This window comes from Scyliorhinus canicula, chromosome 9, assembly GCF_902713615.1.
Source record: "Scyliorhinus canicula chromosome 9, sScyCan1.1, whole genome shotgun sequence".
Taxonomy (NCBI): Eukaryota; Metazoa; Chordata; class Chondrichthyes; order Carcharhiniformes; family Scyliorhinidae; genus Scyliorhinus; species Scyliorhinus canicula.
The window spans coordinates 50,742,779-50,758,607 of record NC_052154.1 but is presented as its reverse complement, the minus strand read 5'-3'; the positions used below and the strand labels follow the sequence as shown (position 1 = coordinate 50,758,607).

The following is a 15,829-nucleotide window of genomic DNA, read 5'->3' as shown; positions in this document are numbered from 1 at the left end:
CTGGTAACCAAGAAACATACCATTTCTGGGGGAAAGTACTCCTCCAACATTCACCTATGCCTTTTCATCAAAATTCCACCCCGTATTGATTAAAAAAGAGCTCTTTTCTGTAACCTTGGGCAGGAGCTGCCTTGTGTGTGACCACTTACTCCATGGTGCGCACCGGAAGCCCCGATATCAGCCCTCCTTACTGCAGTAATTGATTCCTTCATCAAGTGACACCGCCTGCTTTTTTAACATACCCATCTCACCTGAACCCTTGACTTGATAAACGCTTCAAAGTCCTTGACCATGCTGTCATCTCCCAAATCCATGCTCATCATTCCCTGAACTCTATGTCTGAATTCCTCAAGGCTTGCAAACGTGTTACTCTACACACTGACTCTAATCAGTCAGACATCCCTATTTAACTATCTCTACTTGTCCTTTTCTAGACTTGATTATTCCAACGTACGCCAATATGGTTTCCGACGTTCTACCCTATATAAACATAAGGTTATCAGAAGCTCTGTTGCGCATGTCCTAATCCTCACCAAGTCGCATTCATCCATCACCCCTGTGATCATTGAGCTGCAGTTATACGCCTCACTTTTAAAATTCTCATCCTTGTTTTCAAATCCCTCCATGGCCTCATCATTCCCCATCTCTGTAATCTTCAGTCTACAACCCTCCAAAATACCTGCATCCTTCTAATTCAGGCCTCTTGAACATCCCTCATTTAATCAACTCTTCCATTGGTGGCCGTGCACCTATCTACCATAGCCCTAAACTCTGTAATTCCCTTCTTAAGCATTTCAACTTGTTAAAACCTACCATTGACCAAACCGTTGATGTCTACATCTTCATGTGGCTCAGTATCAACTTTTGTTTTATAATGCTCCTGTGAAATGTATGTTATGCTAAAGGCATAAGTTCTGCTGAAAGGTCACAAACTTCTTTCTCTCTCCACAGATGGTTCCAAACCTGATGAATATCTCCAATATTGTTATTTCCAGTGTTTCCCTTACAGTATTTTTATTTTTCATATGACCATGTTGTTGTTCTCAACTTGTGTGCAGCTTTTGTCATGGTTGACCAGACCATCTTCTTCCAAAATCTCTCCAGTTGGGAGGATCTGCAGTCACCTTGATTCATTATTATCCAATCACAGCTAGAGAATCACCTGCAATGGCTTATCTTCCCATTTCGACACCATTACCACTGGTGTTCACCATGGATCTATTCTTGGCTCTCGTCTATTCTTCATCTACATGCTGCCTGCCCCATGGCAACATCTTCAGAAAACAGCGCTAGTTTCCACATTTATGCTGTCGATACCTAGCTCTACCTCACCTCTCTCCATCCATGCCCCAAGTTGTCAGAGTGCTTGTCTGGCACCCAGTACTGGAGGAACAGAAATTTGTCCCAATGAAATATTGGGAAGACTGAAGCCCATTGTGTTCAGTCCCAGCAACAAACTGTTCACTAATCATTGGCTCTGGCAATTGCCCGAGACTGAACCAGACTGTTCACAATCTTAATTTCATATTTGAGGATGAGGTTCCAACTATACATCTGCATCATCACTAAGTTCGCCTATTTCCATTTCTGTAACATTGTCCAATTCCACTCCTGCTGCTGACACCCATATCCATATCTTTGTTACCTCTAGCCTTGACTATTCCAATGCGCTCCTGGCCAGACACTGCCTTCACCTTAGCAAACCTGAGCCATCCAAAGCTCTACTGCCCTTGTCCTCACTCTCATCAAACCCTAATCACCCAATACTCTGCTCACTCATCTCCACTCGCTTCCAGTAAATTCTAAATTTTGGTCTCTCTTACCGTTAACAGGAAGCAGGTAATCTACTGATCGTGCTTTGCAGCACAGGACTGGGAACTTCCAATTTGCTTAAATTTTATTCTGAACACACTGTGGATTGAAGCAATGTTTTTCTTCTCTAAATTTATGCCACATGGCCTTTAAAATTATAGTGTTGATTCTTTTATGTTAATTGCAAACTAGAATCTCACTGGAAGAAAAGACGTGGGATATTTGAGAGAATATTTAAAGATGGAAGTGTTAACAGAAATTATTGTTGGGGAATCCGTCAGATGGGGCTGGGTCGCAGGAGGTTCAGCTACTAATAGTGGAAAGGGAGGGAGGTCGGAAGGGAGGAAGCCTGAAGTGAAGGAAGGGAGGCCTGAAGTGAAGGGAGGGAGGTCTGAAGTGAAGGGAGGTCTGGAGGGAGGGAGGTCGGTCTTGAGGGAGGGAGGTCTTTTTTGAAGTGCAGTCAGGGCAAGATGTCACAAGAGCAAATGGAAGTCTGGAAATAGTTACTGAGGTATTGTACGACAAGTCTTCTCGATCTTTTCCATATAAATTGTTTATTGCTATGTACACAGGCCTACAAAATTCAAGTGCCTGAAAAACATTTACAAAGTCATGATGCTTTTAAAATTTAAAAGTTTAAATCATTCAAGTCATTAAAATACAAAGAGGCAAAAGTAGAACTGCAATAGGTTCTAGAATTGCCATGCAAGGGAACATAAACAACTGCAAAATTGAAAAGTTCATTTCCACATGGTTATACAAGGCTGCATAATTGAGAAGTAAAATTAGAATCGTTATATGCAATCGTTTGCAATACAAATGAAACAAATGATCTCTTTCTATGAATAGATTCATTCACAACACAATTTGGCAGATTGAAGGATTCAAGTTCTCACCCAAAACACTGGTAATCCATTTCTAATTCATCTCCAGTCTCAATGGAATAAGGGTACAGATGCCTCATAAATCGTATTGGTGAACAGTAAAAAAAAATAACTCAGCAACAGAACATTCTCATAACTTATATGTAAAAAAGCATCTGTATGAAGGAAAAGTAATGGATTGGAAGAATAAAGGCATGAAACAATGGTTTAGCAATCTTGTTGGATCAGTTCTTGATCTGGTTCAGCCCAATTCACAATGAAAATCAATCATAGTTTTTAAATCCTTGATGTTGTACTTTTTGAGTCACAAAATAGTTACAAAAGCTTATTAATAATAAAATGAGCGGTCCAACCCAGAAGTTAAAATATAAGAACCTAGAACTTTCTAATAAATTAAAGTGACCTGGTAAGATTTAAATACAAGTTCACTACTGTATTTTCTACCACGTTATCCAAAATCTCTAACTCATTGGCTGCAACACAACATTAGATTTTTCATAAAATGCACTTCTGTTGCTGAAGATTTTTTTCTGCTTTAGGGAGCTTTAGCTAGCCAAAAATAGTGGATGTTGACAACAAAAGGAAAATTGCATCAGTGGATTTGTGCAGTGTTGCATTTGAAGTTGCTTCCACTTTTTCCAAAGAGTCACAGAACTGGCGAGTAGATTTGTCATTGGACATGGGGCCTGGGCTTTAATATTAGTTTTCCAGTCTAGAAAGATGAAACAGATTTTTTTTAAAATTAAAGTTACAGAAAGTATTTTCCAAACATTTATAAATATAAAACACAGAAGATATACTGCATAAAATACTTACAATAATTTTAACGAATCTGTTTTAATTAGCTGTTCAGTTAAGAGTCAGTGTAACATGATCCTACAAATAAATGAAAGCTAAAAAGGACCAAAACCATAGATGCAACACTCAAAGAGGGACATCAGAGAATACCTACTGACCTCAAGCCCCATTTATTCTTGTCAATAAATTTAAACAAAACTGTTGCATTAATTGGTTCTCAACATTCTTGCATGAAGTCCAACAACTCCCAAAGTCTTATGCTTATGAAGCTGAGGAGTTGAGCATAGTATTAAATCCACTAAAAATCCACTCCCCTTTCCACATCTGTGTTCTGCTCTCTCTCTTCCTCCATTCAACACTACTTCTGCTTAACTCACTTTTCAATGATTCTCTCATTCTGTCAGATTAGGGTTGGCCCTGATTCCAGAATGAGGTGTCATTTACATTATAATTGTAGTATCATTATGAAACTGCTTTTCCCTACTGTTAGTCGTAATGTAAATGTATCCAAAAATTGGCATTGTTAAATGTTGGTTGACACTTTCCTGGATGTTAGTTGCATCAGTAACCTAAACAATGGGAAATCAATTTAAAAAGCATTACTACAAATATAGATAACAATAAATGTGTGAAGAAGTAAATTCCTTTCCTTCTTGAAATATTGTTAAGAGCTAGGGACCACAGATGCAATCTTCTGATAGTGACAGGTGACAATTAGTAGTTGGTCTTGACTCCTAACCAAAAGACGAAGTGGGTCAAGTGAACCACATTAGTAACTGCTGGACTAGATTCAGTTTTCACTGAATTTCTGCAACAGGGAGATTTAAAGAAAAGTATAAATTTTGGAACTGAAAAATTAATTTAAGGGACGGCACAGTGGCGTAGTGGTTAGTACTGCTGCCTCACGGTGCTGAGGACACAGGTTCGATCCCGGCCTGAGTCAATGTCTGTGTGGAGTTTGCACATTCTCCCTGTGTTTGCATGGTCTCACCCCCACAACCCAAAGGTGTGCAGGTAGGTGGATTGGCCATGCTACAATGCCCCTTAATTGGGAAGAAAAAAATTGAGTACTTTAAATTATTTTTTTTTTAAAGAAATTAAAGGTAAATTTTATTTTTCATCCAGTAAGAATTGTTCTTCTTCTCAGGCAGTCCCTTGGGGGTTGAGGATAATTTGCTTCCACACTAAAAATGAGTTCAGGTGACGGAGGAGGCCAAGGCACAACGTACAGTCAGTGACCCAGGTGGGGCACACAGTGGTTGGAGGAACGGTTGAGTGGGGTGCCTGCGTTGCCACATGTTCCTTTCATTGACGATGATTGGCTTCAGCTTGCTCCCGGCGATTAAACACGAGGGGTTCAGCTCCTTCCGGATGCTTTTTCTCCACTTCGGGCGATCTTGGATCAGAGATTCCCAGGTATTGGTGAGGATGTTGCACTTTTTCAGGGCGTCTTCGAGTGTGTCTTTGAAGCGTCTCCTCTGCTCTCCTGGCCTCGTTTACAGTGTCAAAGCTACGAGTAGAGTGCTCATTTCAGGTGTCTCGTTGCAGGCTGGTGGACAATGTGGCCCATCCAGTGGAGTTGTTCAAGCCTAGTCAATGCTTCGATGCTGGGGATGTTGGCCTGAGTGAGAGTACTGACATTGGTGTGCCTATCCTGCCAATGGATTTGCAGGATCATGTAGAGGGAGCACTGGTGGTATTTCGCCATGCTTTTGAGGTGCCTGCTGTACATAGTCCACATCTCTGAGCCATATAGCAGGATGGCTATGACTGCTGCTCTGTAGACCATGAGCTTGGTGCCAAGGTCTGACATCCTGATCTTCAAACACCCTCCATCTCAGATCAATTAAGGCTATGCTGGCACACTGAACCTAGTCATCAATGTCTGCCCTTGTTGACAGTATGCTCCCAAGGTATGGAGAGTGGTCCATGTTGCCACGGTATCAATGTGGGTTGATAACCTCGTTGGGGGAGGGTGCAGTGCTATATGGCAGGGCTGGATGGTAGAGGACCTATGTCTTACAGATGTTTAGTGTAAGGCCCACGCTATCATACGCCTCAGTAAAGGTGCTGACAATAGCTTGGTGAGGTGTGACCTCATCTACACAATGACAGAGGATGAGATAACCTTTGATCCTTGGCCTACAGGTGGCAGAGGTTTAACAGATTCCCATTTTTTTCTGTAGTTTTTTCTTGTAGAACTGTTATCTTTCAACTCCACTCCAGCGAGGAGGATGCTGAGGGTGAGATAGACCATTGTAGCAAGGAAGATCGAGATGAACGTAGGTGCGATGAGACAGCCTTGCTTGACCCCAGTCCGAACGTGAATCTGTGGTGGGTCCATTGGTCAGGATCAGGTCTTGCATGTCATTGTGGAGCAGGCGGAGGATGGTGGAAAACTTTTGGGGGCAGCTAAAATAGAGGAGGCCGCTCCCTAACCCCTCGTGGTGGGAAGTGTCAAAGAACTCGGTGCATTTTATTTCTCGTCCAGTAACAAATGAAATGAAAATCGCTTATTGTCACAAGTAGGCTTCAAATGAAGTTACTGTGAAAAGCCCCTAGTCGCCACATTCCGGCGCCTGTTCGGGGAGGCCGGTATGGGAATTGAACCATGCTGCAGACCTGCCTGGGTCTGCTTTCAAAGCCAGCGATTTAGCCCTGTGCTAAACCAGCCCCTAAATTGTAGTAACCCAATGACGAACAATAATTGTGATATTGCTGCTTTCCTATTTTAGCACACTGAAAATTGGAAAAGAGTGTAGGAACAAGATATTTGGAAAACACAAGTGAAGAGATCTCTTCCTCTACAATTGACAAAAAAAAATCATATTGTTTTATGTACTGGACGATGCAAAATATCAAGCTCTGAATTAAACTATTCCCCGACAGCAATTAGATCTGTGGCTTTGACTAATTTGAAAGATAACAGTTCCAGCGCTGCTTATGGCTAGCCTGGAGTCAATTACAGCTATTTTTGATAACAAATGCACTGCTGAAGCTCACCATAGCAGTTAAACTGATAGAATTCAGCAAATCTAAGTAATTGTAGTTGCTAATAAAATCAAAGTCAGAGGGGAATTATAACTCTTTCTACATTAACGACTTCTGCTCAGAAGAATGGTTCACAAAATGACCGAAGTCCTTAAATATGTTGTTTTGGGGCCAGCACGGTGGCACAGTGGTTAGCACTGCTGCCTATGGCGCTGAGGACCCAGGTTCGATTCCGACCCTGGGTCACCGTCTGTGTGGAGTTTGCACATTCTCCCCGTGCCTGCGTGGGTTTCACCCCCACAACCCAAAGATGTGCAGGTTAGGTGGATTGGCCATGCTAAATTGCCCCTTGATTGGACAAAAATAATGGGGTACTTGAAATGTATTTTTTTTAAAAACACTTTTGCTTTGTAGCAAAGGATGTTAACCAAACTCAAGACACGTAAAAATAGTAGACATTTCCAAATCAGAAGCAACTCTCACTCTTAAACTTGGTTAAACTATGCACTATTTCTCACCTCCTTGTCCCCTTAATTTGTTGACTACTCATGCACCCTGGCGAAAGTTTAAAACTTTTTTTAAAATAGAAAAATTTACACAAAGAAAATACATACAATGCCTGTAAGTCATAGAAAAGGGCTTTTGAAAAAAAGCAGAAAATATAAGACAATTCAAAACATTTGTGCTCCATACTAAAAATATAAATGATAATTCGACTCAAATCAGCGAGGGCTTCAACTTAAAACCCTTGCAATTTATATGTACATTTTCTAGGCACTCTGGCTATGGAAATAAATACTTACATCATCACAAGACATATTGTACTCTGCTAAAACAGTTCGACATCTTGCAGCTATACTACAAACAGTAGGTTATGGAAAATCAAATTATTCATCAATTAAAACTGGAGTTACGTTCTATTGGCTTGATTTTTTGGGAGAGACTGCATAAGAAATTATAGATTCATTAACTCTATAAAAATGACAAATCATTCAGCAGTCTGTAGTAAAGGAAACTGTACTGCAGAACTATTACAAAATTAAAGAAGGTTGGCTGTTCAGTACTTATTAAATATGCAATTTTCAGTTTAATAGTAAATAATCGACTAAACATTCAAAAGCATCAGTGCACTAAGTGAAGACAAGACCCATCACAGCAGAAGGTAACTAAATTAATTTTAAAACACACAGCATTTGAATAGGCATCGCAACAATGATTTAATTCTGCAAATCACATTGACGGCAATTTGATTTTGAATTTCAAGTCAGTACTTTAACAAACTGGACAGAGCATTCAAATGGCTGCTGCAAATCATGTGACCGTCAGCATCTAAATCTCAAGGGAATAGTTAATTTAATATTTTTTTTCATAGAATTTACAGTGCAGAAGGAGGCCATTCGGCCCATCGAGTCTGCACCAGCTCTTGGAAAGAGCACCCTACCCAAGGTCAACACCTCCACCCTATCCCCATAACCCAGTAACCCCACCCAACACTAAGGGCAATTTTGGACACTAAGGGCAATTTAGCATGGCCAATCCACCTAGCTTGCACATCTTTGGACTGTGGGAGGAAACCGGAGCACCCAGAGGAAACACACGCACACACGGGGAGGATGTGCAGACCCAAAAGAGTGGGTGACCCAAGCCGGAATCGAACCTGGGACCCTGGAGCTATGAAGCAATTGTGCTATCCACAATGCTACCGTGCTGCCCCTAAATGGACATTCAAAACCAACCAGGGTATTCACACAATCCTTTGTTTAAGGATGGATCAACACAAAGGAACTTTTGAATTCCAGCTGACCAGACTCAAGTTTCATTCTGGATAAATGGAGACTTCAAAGCTCTATGTGGATTAGACAGAAGTGAATACATCCTGTCAACCTTTCTATTGTATAATGATAGTTTTTGCCGATCCAAAGTAGGCTGGGTGTATCTCAAAATGACAAGCAACAACACCAGACGATTGGAATCAATATACACACCACCCTTTGTTTGGAAAAAGGACTTTGAACTTGTGGAAGTTACATGATGAGGGAACAATTTTGTTGTCTACTTGTAAACCAGCGAGCTGCATGCAGACAGAGTTCCACCAAAGACCACTGAACTAGCTGCAAGTCACCCAAGTAGCCATGGCAATCAATAGCAATACCCTGAAAGTGGGAGTTCCTACCAGAGAAAAGAATTCCTCAACCTGTTCTAGTTAAAGTTCACCTGAGAATCAATCTCATGGAAATACGACACGTAAATTGATCAACTACATCTAAAGTATTGGCCTGCCACCGAAGAGACAGAGATAATTATAAGCTGCAACAGTATTGTACCTTCATCTGAATCTAATCTTTGTGTGTGTGAAATGTGCGAGTGAAACACGGTGCTAATTTTGGAGCAGATCTGTCATAATAAATAACTTTATTTTTAAACATACAACAAGCTTGCTGCTGGAGTTACTGAATTGGGACACTCACTCTGAGCGTAAAACAACACATGGAAAAACATATCGATCATGGGAAAAGGAAACCTATAACTTATACCAAAAAAGGATACATTGATGGTGCAACCACTCTTTTATGTATTCCGGCAAAGAATAAACCAATAAGAGTTATACAGCTGATGGTGAAGAATGGATGATTCCACAGCGATGTGAAAAACGATACCTAAAAAGATGAAAAAGTATTGCTGAAGTAAGAAACAGGTTGTTGATGCTTTCGTCTTGCACTTCATCAGAACAAATGCAAGAATGCCAAATATCAAACAATCACAACAATGTACACCACAGGAGAAAAGGGTGCTGATTAGTTGGCAAGTCAAGTCTGATTGACTGCGTCATGGCCATGGAGAATGCAACGGGAACTACAGACTCCCCAAGGTAATTGACGACAAGTCAGCAACATACCACACGCAGTTTACAGAAACACGCCTACACATTAAATTCATTAAAAAATTTGCTACATTCTGACCTTAACTTGTCTTACGAATCCCTTATATTAGAAATACAAATTTAAATTTTACGAACACTAATTAAAATAACCTTTTCAAAAATTGGGCAGGAGGGGATAAAATATTTCTGGGCCAGGTCATTAGCAGAAACCTGACAGATGTTTTAAGTTACAAAACTTTATAGGCAGCTATTACATGTTAATTTAGCTTACTGATTTTTAAAAACTCCTTTTTATGCCCAACAAAGCTGTAGAATCTCCCAGAACTTTTATTGCTTTCACATGGAGCATAGAACGAGCAAAAAAATTTGGGAATAATTTCTCTTTACACATGTTTTAACCAAAAGAAGCAAAGGGAAAAGATTGACATAAAGGCAGCCTGAATTGTTTAATACATCACTGAAATAAGATGCCACAGTCATTCAGCCAATTAACAAATCAAAAAAATCAGATTCCAAACAGAAAATCTGAAGATTTGGCCATTTCCTTTATTCTGGAAGACCAGGTTATAATTTCAAATTAAACATCAAAGGCTGACTGTTATTTTCCAGTAACCCGATCATGAATTCATAATTCAAAAGTTGGAAGATTTAGATCAACAATAAAAAAGAAATTAGAGGCAACATCTAAACGCAGGCCAAGTGAACACAATCTGCATGGTTTGGGGCACTTGAAACAAAACAAGGCAATCATTTTGCACAAGACTTACAAAAGGTTAATACCATCACGTAGTGTTTCTTAAAACCAGTTCCTGGCTTACAAAGTGCCAGAAAACTAAGTGAATTATAATCCCTTACTTTTGGAGATGCTGATGGTGCATATTTTTGAAAAATAAATTTTTTCAAATAAAGCCCGTTTCTGAAACTTGGAGGAATGCGAAAGAATAACTGATCAAGCTGTTATTAAACAGAAAACAGTTCTACTGAATGTTTTGAAAGTGTATCTCCACAGCCACCACTAAACAGCAAAAGCATAATTTATTTGTTTGAAACATAACATTTTGACAATTTTAAATAAGTACAAGTATAAAAGCTTCAAATTACCTTTTGTGTTTCAGGATCTATCAACCAATTCCAGGCACCTGTGGCAGTACATACCGAAACAACTATGAGAATCACTGCAAACAAGAAGTTGAACTCCAGTTACCAATTTTCGTTTCATGGATGTGGTTCAGTAACATAGCAGAGATTTAAATTCCAAGGAAAGTAAATTTCTAAATGTACTTATCATAGTTACTTTAAGAAATTGTATTTTGAATTGGAAGTTAGCTTTGTCTATTTCTCTTCATTGTGTTTGGCTACCAAAGGTAGTTTTAAAGGATTTATATTTATTTTGATAAACATGAGAAGATATAGTTTAATTTAATGTTTCTGTGCCTGGAAGGGACCTACAGTTAGATTCATGCTGGACAGATGATATTTGTATGTGTGTGTGTGTGTGTGTGTGTGGGGGGGGGGGGGGGGGGGGGGGGGGGGGGGTTGGTTAGGTTCCAACTGTGATAGAAGAACTACAGCGTGAAAAATAGTTGCTTTGCAGCTAGAAGCCCTTTTCAGGAAAAGAGCTTCCCTTTGTTCTTTAGTTTTAGCTGGAAGCTACAGCAATTGGTGTCAGGCAGCTAGAGGGATTGTCTCTCTCAGCTTTGCTAGAAGAAAGGCCATACAATGGAGTAATGGTTTAAAATGCCAGTGCCAGATGTTGAAAGAACAGCTACATAAGGAAACTAGAGAAATTACGAGACGTTTCGAGAGAGCCTGAAGTTAAAGGAAAAAGAGGAACTGGGAACAGAACTGGGTATTGTTCATTTCAAGTCACAGAACTGTAAAGGAGCTAGTGAGAAGTCAGAAATCTATCTGAAGTGATTCTACGGTTTGTGATATCTGACTACAGTTTGTGTGTATCTAGTACAATGGGTGACTTAACCAATCCTCCCTGATATTACAAACCTGGCTGGGTTTTTCAAAGAATGGCATTTCACAGATTTAGGAGGTGATTGATAAGATTTTATGGATTGTTTCAAACAATTCCTTTTCTAAAATCTTTCTGAAATCCTGACCTTCCTGGGGTTTTGTCCTATGGCATTGCTGAACTTTGTTATTTTGCCCCAGTGGCCATGATTCAGTCATCAACCTCAAAAGGCTTATTGATCAAAAATAGACCTTTAAAGCCATTCAGGACTGTGGGTAATTACAGGAATATCTAATCCTGCCTTATGTGAATTTCATAGAATCATAGAATCCCGACTGTGCAAAAGGAGGCCAGACAGCCCATCAAGTCTGCACCGATCCTTCAAATGAGCACTCTACCCTTGCCCACTCCCCCTATCCCCATAACCTAATCTGCACATCCCTAGACACTAAGGGGCAATTTATCATGGCCAAACCTCCCAACATGCACATTTTTGGACTGTCGGTGGAAACCAGAGGAACCCATGCAGACATGGGAAGTACATACAAACTCCACACAGTGACCCAAGGCCACAATTGAACCTGGGTCCCTGGCACTGTGAGGCAGCAGTGCTAACCACTGTGCCACCATGCTGCACAACATTATGATTTTGCAAATGTTATTAAGGAGCAGAAATCCTAGCTGATTTATCCCATCCATAATGAGGGACACTGGCGCTCCAGGGATTGAACCTTGGACCTTCCTGATCGATATGGCTTACATTGATTATGCACACTCAATTAAACATTAGCTTGTATCTTACATACTGAAATTAGACATCCTTCCAGACATTGCACAGCTAAGCAATTACAATAATCCTTAATTTGTTTAAGAGGAAAGAGGAACCCAAGAGTTAATGGGCTGAATGGCCTAATTATATTCCTATACTTTATGGTCTAATCTACTGAATTACCACATAACCCAAGATATTCTAGATCATTTCCTGCCACCATCATATTTTTAAATTGCAGATCACAGGGCGACTGGAGGCAGACTTTGTCTTCCCTTCTATTGCAATATAGTTGTTGTTCTTTTTAAAAAACTTTCAATTATCTTTGGGCAACTTTGTTATGCCAATCTCTGATTACTCTGCTTGCTGCAATGATTAAGCAAGTTAGTTTAGACATGTAAAGTTAGGGCAGCACGGTGGCACAGTGGGTTAGCACTGCGGCCTCACGGCGCCGAGATCCCGGGTTTGATCCCGGCTCTGGGTCACTGTCCGTCTGGAGTTTGCACGTTCTCCCCGTGTTTGGGTGGGTTTCGCCCCCACAGCCCAAAGATGTGCAGGGTAGGTGGACGGGCCATGCTAAGTTGCCCCTTAATTGGAAAAAAATGAATTGGGTACTCTGCATTTAAAAAAAAAAGAAATATAAAGTTGCTAGAGACCAGGCCCAAATAACATTCTTAGTCATTCGGGGCGGCACGGTAGCATAGTGGTTTGCACAGTTGTTTCACAGCTCCAGGGTCCCAGGTTCGATTCCCGGTTTGGGTGACTGTCTGTGTGGAGTTCTCCCCGTGTCTGCATGGGTTTCCTCCGGGTGCTCTGGTTTCCTCCCACAGTCCAAAGATGTGCAGGTTAGGTGGATTGACCATTCTAAATTGCCCTTAGTGTCCAAAAAGGTCAGGTTGGGTTACGGGGATAGGGTTGAGGCGTGGGACTTGAGTAGGGTGCTCTTTCCAAAGGCTGGTACAGGCTTGATGGGCTGAATGGCGTCCTTCTGCACTGTAAATTCTATGATTCGTGACTGACTTTTTAAATACTTGACTGTGTAGACAGTGTACTGTACAATATTGATGCCCAAAGCCAGGGTCGCCAAATCCTAGTGATTTTGTTTTCTCCTGCAGTTGCTACCTTAATAGTATATTATATCAATTGCTATACATGAAGAAAAGCAAGGTGCTGTACTGCATCAATGTGACGACAGCGGCTTTTTCAATTGATCACATTTCCCCAGATATAAAGCAATCTACTGCCTGTGTGGAGTTTGCACGTTTTTGCTGTGTCTATGTGGGTTTCTTATGGTTGCTCCAGTTTCCTCCCATAGTCCAAAGCTGTGCAGGTCATAGTCCAAAGCTGTCCAGGTTAGGTGGATTGGCCAGGCTAAATTGCTCCTTAGTGTCCCAAAATGTGCAGGTTTGATGGGGTTAAGGGTTACAGGGATAGGGCACAGGAGTAGGCCTAGGTGGGATGCTCTTTCGGAAGGTTAGTGCAGACTTGATGGGCCGAATGGATTCCTTCTGCACTGTAGGGATCATTTGGATTCTATAGCACATTTAAGAAGATAAAAAACAGAAAGGCTGGAAATAATCTGCAGATATGGTAGGATCTATAAAAATAGAAACACAGTTAACATTTCCGGTTAGACCATCAGTTTGTGTTTTTATTCCAGATTTGCATCATTTTCTGTTTTTTATTCCAGATTTGCATCATTTTCTGGTCTTTATTCCAGATTTGTATCATTTTGTGTTTTGATTTCCGATTTGCATCATTTTGTGTCTTTATTTCAGATTTGCACCATTTTGTGTCTTTATTTCAGATTTATATCACTTTGTGTCTTTATTCCAGATTTGTATCATTTTGTGTTTTGATTTCCAATTTGCATCATTTTGTGTCTTTATTTCAGATTTGCACCATTTTGTGTCTTTATTTCAGATTTGCATCATTATTTGTCTTTGTTTCCGATTAGCATCATTTTGTGTTTTATTTCCGATTTGCATCATTTTCTGGTCTTTATTCCAGATTAGCATAATTTTGTGTTTTTACTTCACAATTGCATAATTTTTGTCATTATTTCAGATTTGCATCATTTTATGTCTCTTTTTTGTTTAGAGTACCCAAGTCTCCCCCCCCCCCCCCCCCCCCCCCCAAATCAAGGGGCATGGCCAATTCACCTACCCTGCACATCTTTTTGAATTGTGGGGGCGAGACACACGCAGACATGTGGAGAATGTGAAAACTCCACACGGACAGTGACCGGCGGCCGGGATCAAACCCGGGTCCTTGGCGCCATGAGGCAGCAGTGCTAACCACTGTGTCACCATGCTGTCCCCATCATTTTGTGTTGTTATTTCAGATTTGCATCTTCTTGCGTTTTTATTTCAGATTTGCATTTTTTTTGTGTTATTTCAGATTTGCATTACTTTTTAAATAGATTTAGAGTACCCAATTTTATTTCCCCCCCAATTAAGGGACAATTTAGTGGGGCCAATCTACCTAACCTGCACATCTTTCGATTGTGGGGGTGAAAGCCATGCAGACACAGGGAGAAGGTGCAAACTCCACACTGACAGTAACCCAGGGCCGGGATCGAACCCGGGTCGTCAGCACCGTAGGCAGCAGCGCTAATCACTGCGCAACCGTTCCACCCTGATTTGCATCATTTTGTGTTATTTCAGATTTGCACCATATTTTGCTTTTAATAATAATCTTTACTGTCGCAAGTAGCACATTAACACTGCAATGAAGTTACTGTGAAAAGCCCCATGTCACACATTCCGGCACCTGTTTGGGTATAGAGGGAGAATTCAGAATGTCCAAATTACCTAACAGCATGTCTTTCGGGACTTGAGAGAGGAAACCGGAGCACCCGGAGGAAACCCACGCAGACACAGGGAGAACGTGCAGACTCCGCACAGACAGTGACCCAAGCCAGGAATCAAACCTGGGATCCTTGAGCTGTGAAGCAACAGTGCTCCCACTGTGCTACCTGCCGCCTAGTTTTGCATCAGTTGTCAGATTTGCATCATATTATTTTGTGCTTTTTTATTTTAGATTTGCATGATTTTGTGTTTTTATTTCAGATTTGCATCATTTTGTGTTTTTATTTCAGATTTGCATCATTTTTTGGGTTTTGTTTCAGATTTACATAATTTTTTTGGTTCTTATTTCAGATATACATAATTTTTTGGTTCCTATTTCAGATTGGCATCGTTTTTATTTCAGATTTGTATCATTTTTTGTTTTTACTTCAGATTTGCAGCATCCACAATGTCTTCCTTTAATATTTTAACAGCCGAATTGATACTATGGGGGTACCTACCCGCCACTAACACATCTGGAAGTGCAACTGTAAACAACTAGCTCCACCGCTAATTCCGCCCCCTCCCTCTCACTGAGAGCGGCCACACACCCCGGATACTCACTTCGCCACCGTCCCGTCGCCGGCTGCAAGCAGGAAATGTACTCGGTCAGCCTCCTCTCGAAAGCCTTGAGATCTGCAACACAAAACAAGCACATTCTCCATCTGCCAGGCTGCTGTGGAGTATAACCGGCTGTGGAATACCCTCCTCCCGCTATAACCAACCCACCCCCCCCCCCCAATCCCCCAATTACCTTCAGCTTGTTCCAGGGAATTCATCATCACAACCACTAGCCTCTCCCCCTCCCCCCACCCCGCACACAGTAACCCCGTGACCCTCTGCTCTCTCCCCCGCCCACCCTCTCCAAAGGCCACGGTTGAT

At 41.0% G+C, this 15,829-nt stretch overlaps 1 protein-coding gene across 2 annotated transcripts; it reads right to left on the bottom strand.

Moving 5' to 3' along the window:
• Positions 1-2,346: 2,346 nt before the first annotated feature.
• cnep1r1 (CTD nuclear envelope phosphatase 1 regulatory subunit 1) lies at positions 2,347-15,796 on the bottom strand. Of its 2 annotated transcripts, none has more exons than XM_038806678.1 (6): positions 15,702-15,796; positions 15,512-15,583; positions 10,468-10,541; positions 9,033-9,142; positions 7,289-7,343; positions 2,347-3,408 (listed from the first exon to the last, which is right to left on the bottom strand). In XM_038806678.1, the coding sequence occupies exons 1-6, from the start codon at positions 15,727-15,729 to the stop codon at positions 3,367-3,369; spliced, it is 381 nt and encodes a 126-aa protein (XP_038662606.1). In that variant the 5' UTR covers positions 15,730-15,796; the 3' UTR covers positions 2,347-3,366. The 2 variants fall into 2 exon arrangements, with proteins under 2 accessions (XP_038662606.1, XP_038662607.1); XM_038806679.1 differs by having other exon boundaries at positions 7,289-7,338.
• Positions 15,797-15,829: the final 33 nt, after the last annotated feature.

What these genes read in the sequence shown, in the direction of transcription:
- cnep1r1 (XM_038806678.1), bottom strand. Translation starts at nt 15,729, where the DNA reads ATGATGAATTCCCTGGAACAAGCTGAAG. An exon ending in AGAGTGGTTGCACCATCAAT is followed by an intron (nt 7,344 to 9,032) that starts GTATCCTTTTTT and finishes TACTGTTTGTAG; the next exon opens with TATAGCTGCAAGATGTCGAA. An exon ending in ACAATATGTCTTGTGATGAT is followed by an intron (nt 3,409 to 7,288) that starts GTAAGTATTTAT and finishes TCATCTTTCTAG; the next exon opens with ACTGGAAAACTAATATTAAA.